Genomic DNA, 9,299 nt, shown 5'->3' with positions numbered 1-9,299 from the left:
TCCAGCTTTTTGCTATGTATGTGGGGTACCAAGGAATCAAACCCGGGTCTTTGTGCATGCTAGGCAAGCACTCTACCACTAGGCCAAACTCCCAGCCCCCTTCAATCATCTTTTTAAATCAGTGTTTACTAATTCCTGGACCCAGTTCTTACTATTGCTTATGCTTTTACACATTATGAATAATACATCTATAGTATTCTTGTATGTTAGTCTGTTTTACTCATCTCCATTACACTGGATTTTATCTAAACTTGTATTTACTAAAACTTGAAAAAATATCCTTTACGGACTGGGAATTTAGCCTAGTGGTAGAGTGCTTGCCTAGCATGCATGACGATCTGGGTTTGATTCCTCAGCACCATATACACAGAAAAAGCCAGAAGTGGTGCTGTGGCTCATGTGGTAGAGCTCTATCCTGGAGAATGCCCAAGGACAGCGCTCAAGCCCTGAGATCACACCCCAGGACTGGCCAAAAAACAAGAACAACATATATATATATAGATATATATATATCTATCTATATATATATATACACATATTATTCATGTACTTTGTACCTTTCTGACTATTAGATGGATTTTTAATCCCTGTAGACGTTTTATCTTTTTTTTTTTTTTTTTTTTTTTTTTTGCCAGTCCTGGGCTTTCCTCAGGACCTGGACGTTGTCCTTGGGTTTTCCTCAGGTCTAGTGCTCTGCCACTTGAGGCATACATACCACCACTTCCAGCTTTTCTATGTATGTGATACTGAGGACTGGAACTCGGGTCTCTGTGCATGCTAGACAAGCACTCTAACCACTAGGCCAAACTCTGGGCCCCTGTATCTTTTATTAATACTCAATTCTTCCTGATGTCAAAGTATAGCCAAGTATATAGCAACAGAGTTTTAATCACTTTTGTGTAATGTTATATAAATATCAAAATTTCAAGCTGTGGGGTCTGGCCTAGTGATAGAGTGCTTGTCTAACATGCATGAAGACCCGGGTTCGATTCCTCAGTACTACATACATAGAAAAAAAAATTCAAGTGATGTAATTGAGTTATCACCTATAGTTTTATAATGAGAACTCATTTTTGGGTGCCTGTTGATTTCAGACAATGCTTTTTTTTTTTTTTTTTTTTTGGCCAGTCCTGGGCTTGAGCTCAGGGCCTGAGCACTGTCCTTGGGCTTTCAAGGCTACAGCTCTTCCACTTGGGCCTCAGCACCACTTCTAGCCTTTTCTATATATGTGGTACTGAGGAATCAAACCTGGGTCTTCGTGCATGCTAGGCAAGCACTCTATCACTAGGTCAAACTCCAGGTCCCCGATTTCAGACAATGTATCAGGCACTTTACAGGTTTTAAGAATGTACATTATTTTTTTTTTTTTGCCAGTCCTGTGCTTGAGCTCAGGGCTAAGGACTGTCCTTGGATTTTTCTCAAGGCTAGAACTCTACCACTTAAGCCTCAGCACCACTTCTGGCTTTTTTCTAAGTATGTGGTACCAAGGAATCGAACCCGGGTCTTCGTGCAGGCTAGGCAAGCACTCTACCACTAGGCCAAACTCCCGGCCCTTAAGAGTGTAGTTTTGAAAAATTTAGTTTTTGCTATGCAGACTTTAATACTGAACTTGTAGAATGCGTTATTTGATGTTAACTATAGAAGGTGAATTTTGTTTGCTCTTGGCAGCACTAACTTGAAGTGAGAAGTCTTTGAAGTTTCTTTTGCTTAGGTGGCAAGAGGAAGCAATATAATTGAGATTTGTGTTTCTAGAATGTTGTGTGGAAATTACAGCTGCTGGCCAAAGAAGGAAACTTCAGATATATTTTGTTGGTTCTCAGTACTTGAATGCTGCAGAACGTGAGAAAGTTGTTTCCCGTTGTGTTTAGATTTGAAAATTGTGAAGTTTGCTGTGAAGTTAGATCCATGTTTGTTATATAACATTTTAAAAGTTCACTTTGTGTGTATGTGCGTGTTGGTCCTGGGGCTTGAACCCAGGGCTTGGGTGCTGTCCCAGGGCATTTGTGTTTAAGGCTAGCGCTCTGTCACTTGAATCACAGCTCCATTTCTGGCTTTTTCATGGTTAAATGGAGATGAGAGTCTCTGGGCTGGCTTTGTACTGGGATGCTCAGGTCTCAGCCTCCTGAGCAGCTAGGATTACAGGCATGAGTCATTGGTACTCAGAATAAGTTCATTTGTATTGTTGGGCAAAATTAACATGCTTGGAAGATTCCTCAGTTTTACCTGAGATTAGGAGTGTTTCCTGGTAATAATGTTTATATTGCTGAGGTTTAGGTGACTGAATTTGAGGGAACTTCTGAGCCATACGAATGAAGGTTTTCCCTCTAGGTATGTTTTCTTATGTGCAAAATAGGGCTAATAATGTTTATCATACAGGATTTTGTGAAGGTTGAGAGATAATGGACTCAGCACATAGGAAACATCCAGTGAGTTGCATGGCTGTCATCATCCTTATTATCAGTAATATGCCCCCATGATCTTTCTTTTCTAGTGGAGATTTCTAGTAATGTTCAGTGGAAAGCAGCTGAGGTGGTGGTTTTTCAGTTGCCTGGAAATGGCTGCTTTAATCCTCTATGCTCTTTCACTGAGACAGTTGTCCCCTGGGTTTATTAGGCATTTTTAGAGGTGCATTAACTTACCTCACTAGAATTCATTTAGTAAATCACCAAGACCGTCTTGTGGTACCCTTGAGACCACAGGAATCAAAGTACATCTTGCACTGCTTGCCAGGCCTCTAGGGAATGTGGCTAGGTATGCAGGATGGACTGAACTAAGGCTGGCTGCATTTGCCTGTTTGATTTTTTTTTTAATACAGTAAACATGTATTGAGAATTTATTATAGATGGGCACTATAGTTAAGTAATTCTTTTTACTTTTTTTCTTTGAGCGAGGGTCTTGCTGTGTAGCCCAGTCTGGTCTGGAACTGCTTTTTAGTTCAGGCTGGCATTGAACTTACGATCCTCCTGCTTCAGCCTCCTGAACGCTGAGATTCCAGGTGTGCACTACCACATCAGATTCTGCTTACTTATTTCTGACAACCTCATTTCCTTCTAATTTTCTCACCAGTTTTGATAGGTGAAGATCTTTCACATTTCCTGAGTTAAAGCAATGCAAATGACAAATGGGCCCTAGTTCGGAACATGAACCGCACTGTTACTTTTTCCTAAATGTGTAACTATTACTGGGGAAGCAGGACTTGTTAATATGTGAAAGAGGAGACAGAACCTACAGTTTTCTTATTTCATAGACGAAAGTTGGAGCTCTAGGTAGGAGAACTGCTGAGTTGTATGAGAACTGGAGCTGAGATTTGGGTCTTTCAACCCTAAAAAATACACTGTCACTTGTCAATTTTCTTTAAATTTGTTTATTATGCCAAATGGAAACTGGGGAGAGTGAAGATTGTTACTCAGAAAAAAATTTTCTCTTTAAATGGGTAATCATGACTTTTTTTTTTCACCGACAAAAGAAAACCGGCAAGGAGGGAATATAGTTTAAAGCTTTTGTCCTTGAGGGGGAAGACCATATAATTCTAGTCCAGTGAGTTGGTTAGTTGTAGAGATGATTTCATAAAATATTGTACCAAAAGTCTGTTTATAATGTTTCATTTTCTTTATCCCCCCTACCCCAAACACGAAGAAGAAAACCTGAGACATCAGCATATGAAAACTGAAGAGAATTGAGTAGCAGATGTGAATGGGATTGCTGCTAGACTCTTTCTGCCGAACACCTGACATGAACCTCCCTCACCAAGCCAGAAGTACTGGATTCAGTTGACTTCAGGCTAAAAAGAAGAGTCCTTTGTTGTCATCACAAACATATGAACCAGTGTGATGGTGAAATGAGATGAGGCTCCGAAATGGAACTGTAGCCACTGCTTTAGCGTTTATCACATCGTTCCTTACTTTGTCTTGGTATACTACATGGCAAAATGGGAAAGGTAAGGAAGATGGCTCTGGAAGTTTGCATGATGTACAAATTTCCTCTTTTGAGGTGTGTGTGTCTCTGTGTCTGTCTGTGTGTGTTGGGCCTGGGCTTGAACTCAGGGCCTGGCTGCTGCTCCTGAGCTTTTTTTTTATTCAAGGCTAGGGCTCTACCACTTGAGACACAGCTCTACATCTATCTGGCTTTTGATAGTTAATTGGAGATAAGAGACTCATGGATTTCTCTGAGTTGGCTTTGAACCATGATTTTCAGATCTCAGTAGCCTGAGAAGTAACTAGCATTACAGGCATGAGCTACTAATGCTTGCCTGGCTTTTGACATTTTAATTGATGCAGGAATGCATAAGTTCAGTATAATAGCAAGTTGCATGTTGCTTGCTCTCTGCTTAATAATCTTGGTCTGGGTGTTGTATAAAACACTTAAAAATGCACATTCAGAGTCTTCATGAAATTTACAAGCCATATGCTAGTGATTTGACATTATATAGTTAATCATTTAAACTGTTTAAACTGTAAAAGTATTTAAGAAGTGGGCGATGAGAATTGTCATTGGAATATTAAAAAGAAAGCTCAATTTCTTCTATTGAGTTTTAAAGGTAAGTTAGCTGTCATTTGGAATTAAATTTCCCAATGATGCATTTCTTCTCCCTAACCCTCCTCTTACCCTATTTTTTTCTTTGGAAGAGAAAGTATTTAGAGTAAATTCCTTTTACTTAAATTCCTTAAATATTAATTTAAGGAATGTTGACACTAAGAAAGGTGGAGGGGCTGAGTATTTGAAGATTCTCTTCATCTTATTAATTCATGTCACAATTGAAAGGATTGTTGGATGACTGTTTTTTTTTCCTGATGTATGCTTGTATATAAACAAGTATGTGTGTCTGTCCATGTGTATTTTATATTATGTGCATATGTATATAAAATAAGCAGATATAAACAAAAACATATTCTGTGCTTTTGGCAAGAATGGTGGTATTTCTCATGTTTTGCAGAATTGGGCTCTAATTTGGGGACGCTTAGGGAAAAATAAGCAAAAAAAATGCTAAAGAAAAATTTGTACACAAATATTGAGTGATTTCAGATTTTCGGGTTTTTTTTTGCAGTATTGGAGCTTTGACTCAGGCAGGGCCTTGTGTTTGCTAGGTGAATGCTCTACCACGTGAGCCACAACTCTAGCCATATGTCATTTTTTAATTGTTCCAAATGAAAATATTATTAGAAAGATTCTTGAATACTTCATTTTATCTATTGTCCTAGGCATAAGCAAAACAATTGTGTGCTAAAAGTCTACTAAAGAGAATTTACCATAGCAAAAAATATTCTTTTTTTTCCTCAATATCTAGAAATATGCCTATTCAGAAAATAACAGTAATGGAGAAATTGACTCAGCTCATTGTATCTGTATTTTTTATTTATTTTATTTATCTTGTGTCCTAGATAAAGGCATTAGAAATATTTTTTTCTTATTAAACTGTTTTTAATATCAAAATGAATTTGAAGAATGTAAAGGTTCTTTATCCATGTGATTATTACTCTTTGACTAGCTCTACAATTTTTGTACATGCTCTTCTGCTTAGGTCTTCTTAATGTTTTATCCAGATTCTTTCAGGGATAAACACAGGTCTTCTGTTATGATTGTGTAAAATCCCCTGGCTTGAATTGCTGTTGTTTATGCAACCACTCTAGCTGTATAGTATTTGGATTTCTTTTTCGATAGTTCATACAGGCAGCCTGGATTCTCCATTCTCCAGGACAGGCCAGATTTTACATATTCAATTTTGTGTTCTCTAATTTTTGTTTTGGAGATATTGACATTGTTGGACTGATAGTTTCGTCATTCATTCATTGGTCCCTTGCAAAAATGTGTCCTGTGTTTAGCACTATTATTACATGCGATGAATATGAAAAGGATAAGAAACTTAATGCCTTTGAGCAGGGACTAGGAAGGAAGTAATTCATGTAATCATATGATAGCAACAAATAGATGAGATAGATGCAATAATAATGCTTGCCTTTTCTAAACATGTATCTGTCATTTAAAAGATTTATGTGCCATAAATCTTACAGGGATAATAATCCTGGGAAATACTGCCTCCTCTTTGTAGATGAGGAAATCAAGGCAAAGTTGTTGAGACCATGCATTAAGTGGTAGAGGAGTTTGTTTGAATTCAGGGAGGCAGACTTCAGAGCTTGTGCTCTTAGCTCTTGATACATAATTTACAGACTAAACAAATTCACCTGTTTCTTACTTTGGTCATAGATAGTGCAACCATCACCACAGTCAAGTTTAGAGTATTTTTGCCACTCAAATAATTCTGTTGGGCTAGGGATGTAGCTTATAGGTCAAATGTTTGCCTAATATGGTCAAGGCCCCATCTTCCCCCTCCCACCCCAGCACTGCAAAAAAAAAAAAAAAAAGGAAACAAAATTCTCTACGCTTTAGATATTACTACCTTAGGTTTCACTCATCTCTCCTTGCTATACCAGATAGCTACTAATCTGCTTTCTGCCTCTGTAGATTTGCTTATTCTGAGTTTTCATAGAAATGAAATTGTGTAATGTATGATCTGTTATAACTGCCTTTTTTATTTAGCATGTTTTCAAGGCTCATCTGTGTTGTGTCATTTTTTCAGTCTTTCTTTTCACAGTGAGTAATGTTCCCATCTGTGGATGTCACTCTCAGTCAGCTTTTCATTCATCCGTTAATGGACATTTGGGTTGTTTCTACCTCTTGACTCTTATAAATGATTAATGCTGCTTCAAATATTCTTTACATATCAAGGAATGTGTATGTGCACATGCACTTATTTTTGTACAGACATTGCTTTCAGGTATTTTCTGAGTAGAACTGTTGAATCATACAAGAAATTCTATGATTAATCATTTGAGAAATGGCCAGAATATTTATCTTAGTGGCTGAATCAAATTGGTTGAAAATTGTACATTTTTAATTCGTTTTTTTACTTCAATCTATTTGTGTCTTTGAATCCATAATAGTTTCCTGTGGACTATGTATGATTAGATCATTCTTTTTTTTTTTTTTGATGGGGCTTGGGCTTGAATTTGACCTGAGCGTTGTCACTGAGCTCTTCATCTCTAGGCTGTGACCCTACCCTTGGGTCTGGGTGTTGTCCCTGAGCTCTTCTGCTCAAGGCTACCACCCTACTCTTGAGCCAAGCCCCACTATCCTTTTCTAGAGGTTAATTGGAGATAAGAATCTCAGGTCCTTTTGTGGCTGGGCTGGCTTTGAACCTTGATCCTCAGATCTCAGCCTCCTGAGTAGCCGGGATTACAGGTGTGAGCCACTGCGTCCAGCTGTTTTTGTGTGTGGGGGGGTTGATTGTAGGGCTTGAACTCAGGGCTTGGGCGCTATCTCTGGGCCTCTTTGTGCTCAAGACTAGTGCTTTACCACTTAAGCCACAGTACAAGTTTCAATTAATTGGAGTCTCATGGGGACTTTCATGCCTGGGCTGGCTTTGAACGGTGATCCTCAGCTCTCAGCCTCTGGTTCATACTTTTAAAGTCCACTCTGATAGTCTCTAACTTTTAGTTTATTTGTATTTAATTTTGATGTAGTGAAGATTTATTTCTGCCATTTTTTTATGTCTCATGCCTCTTATTTCTCCCTCCTCCTCTCTCCTTCTCCCTCTCATCTTTTAGCCAGTCCTGGGGCTTGAACTCAGGGCCTGGGCACTGTTCTTGAATACTTTTTTTTTTTTTTTTTTTTTTTTGCTCAAGGCTAATGCTCTACTACTTGAGCCACAGCACCATTTCTGGCTTTTTCTGAGTATGTGGTACTGAGGACTTGAACTCAGGGCTTCCTGCATGCTAGGCAAGTGCTCTACCGCTAGGCCACTCCCAGTCCCTTCCCTCTCTTACTTTCTCACTTTCTGTCTTTCTTCTTTCTCTCTTTTTCTTTATTTCTTTTTTCCTTCTTTCTTTTCTTCCGTTCCTTTCCCTCCGTTTCTTCCCTCCTTTCCCCCTCCTCCTCTTGGTTCAGATCCTGGGACTTGAACTCAGGGCATGAGTGTTGTCCTTGAGCCTTCTTGCTCAAGACTCGCACTGTCCCACTTGAGCTCCACTTCTGGTCTTTGATGATTATTTGGAGATAAGAGTCTCATAGATTTTCCTGCCCTGGCAGGCTTCAGACTCTAATCCTAGCTATCAGCCTTCTGTGTAGCTGGGATTATAGGCCTGAGCCACCACCACCTGCATACATATACTTTTTTTTTTCATATATTTTTATTTATTTATTTATTTATTTATTTTTTCCAGTCCTGGGCATGAGCTCAGGGCCTGAGCACTGTCCCTGGGTTTTCTCAAGGCTAGGGATCTACCACTTGAGCCACAGCACCACTTCTGGCTTTTTGCTACATATGTGGTGCCGAGGAATCGAACCCTGGTCTTCGTGCATGCTAGGCAAGCACTCTACCACTAGGCCAAACTCCCGGCCCTTCATATATTTTTTAATAGAAGGGTTACATTATATTCACCAGATAGAAGCTGCATTACATTACTTCACATACATTGATACCCTTTCTCATGTCATGGTCCCCATTTCCCCCCCCCCTCACATACATTTTTTTTATTCCTTGAAATTTTCCTTGACTGCTTGACTTCTATGATTTTTAGAATTTTTTTTTTTAGTTCTTGTCATAATACAAAGGTTTGAACTCAGGAACTTAGCCTATTAATTTAGAAAGGGGTCTTGTGATAGCATTGCTTAAGCTTGCTTTGAATCATGAACCTCCAGCCTTCACCTCTCAAGAAGCTGAGGATTACAGCTGTACACCACCTGCCAAGCTTGGGGTATTCTCTTACAATTTTTGAACTTAGCAAAATTAGCTTCAGAATTATATTAGCTGAATTCCAGTAACATTACTTTGATGTAGCTTTATTCTCTTTACCCTTTTTTCCTGGTGTTATTGTTGCATGTATTTACATCTATTAATGTTATAAGCTGAATGGAGTATTGTTATGATTTTACCATATGTCATTATGTATTGTTATAATTATGATCTTACCATCTGTCATTGTTTCCTTAGTCCATTTTAATTGTATTTACATTCTTCTCCTTTGTGCTATTACTGTTATATTATTCATGTATTTCCATATGTTACAGGCACAATACATTATATCTGTATGCCATTTTATACACTTGCTTTGTATATCTTTTTATATTTGTATATTTATTTATTTGTTGCCAATCCTGGAACTTGAACTCAGGGCCTGAACACTGTCCTTACTTGGGCTTTCTCAAGGCTAGGGCTCTACCACTTGAGCCATGGCACCATTTCCAGCTTTTTCTGTGTATGTGGTACCAAGGAATCAAACCCCGGGTCCTTGTGCATGCTTGGC

General features: G+C 38.6%; 1 protein-coding gene across 2 annotated transcripts in view; it reads left to right on the top strand.

Moving 5' to 3' along the window:
- Positions 1-3,635: 3,635 nt before the first annotated feature.
- The window catches only part of Mgat4a (alpha-1,3-mannosyl-glycoprotein 4-beta-N-acetylglucosaminyltransferase A), an 86,364-nt gene continuing 80,700 nt past the window's right edge, over positions 3,636-9,299 (top strand). For both annotated transcript variants that reach the window (XM_090336482.1, XM_090336481.1), the window contains exon 1: positions 3,636-3,937. In XM_090336482.1, coding sequence (XP_090192608.1) covers positions 3,844-3,937 — 94 coding nt within the window. In that variant the 5' untranslated portion in view covers positions 3,636-3,843. The remainder of the gene's footprint in view (positions 3,938-9,299) is intronic.

This window comes from Megascapheus bottae, chromosome 7, assembly GCF_031878675.1.
Source record: "Megascapheus bottae isolate mThoBot1 chromosome 7, mThoBot2.hap1, whole genome shotgun sequence".
Classification (NCBI taxonomy): Eukaryota; Metazoa; Chordata; class Mammalia; order Rodentia; family Geomyidae; genus Megascapheus; species Megascapheus bottae.
The sequence above is the reverse complement of the archived record's forward strand: the minus strand, read 5'-3'. Positions and strand labels throughout refer to the sequence as shown.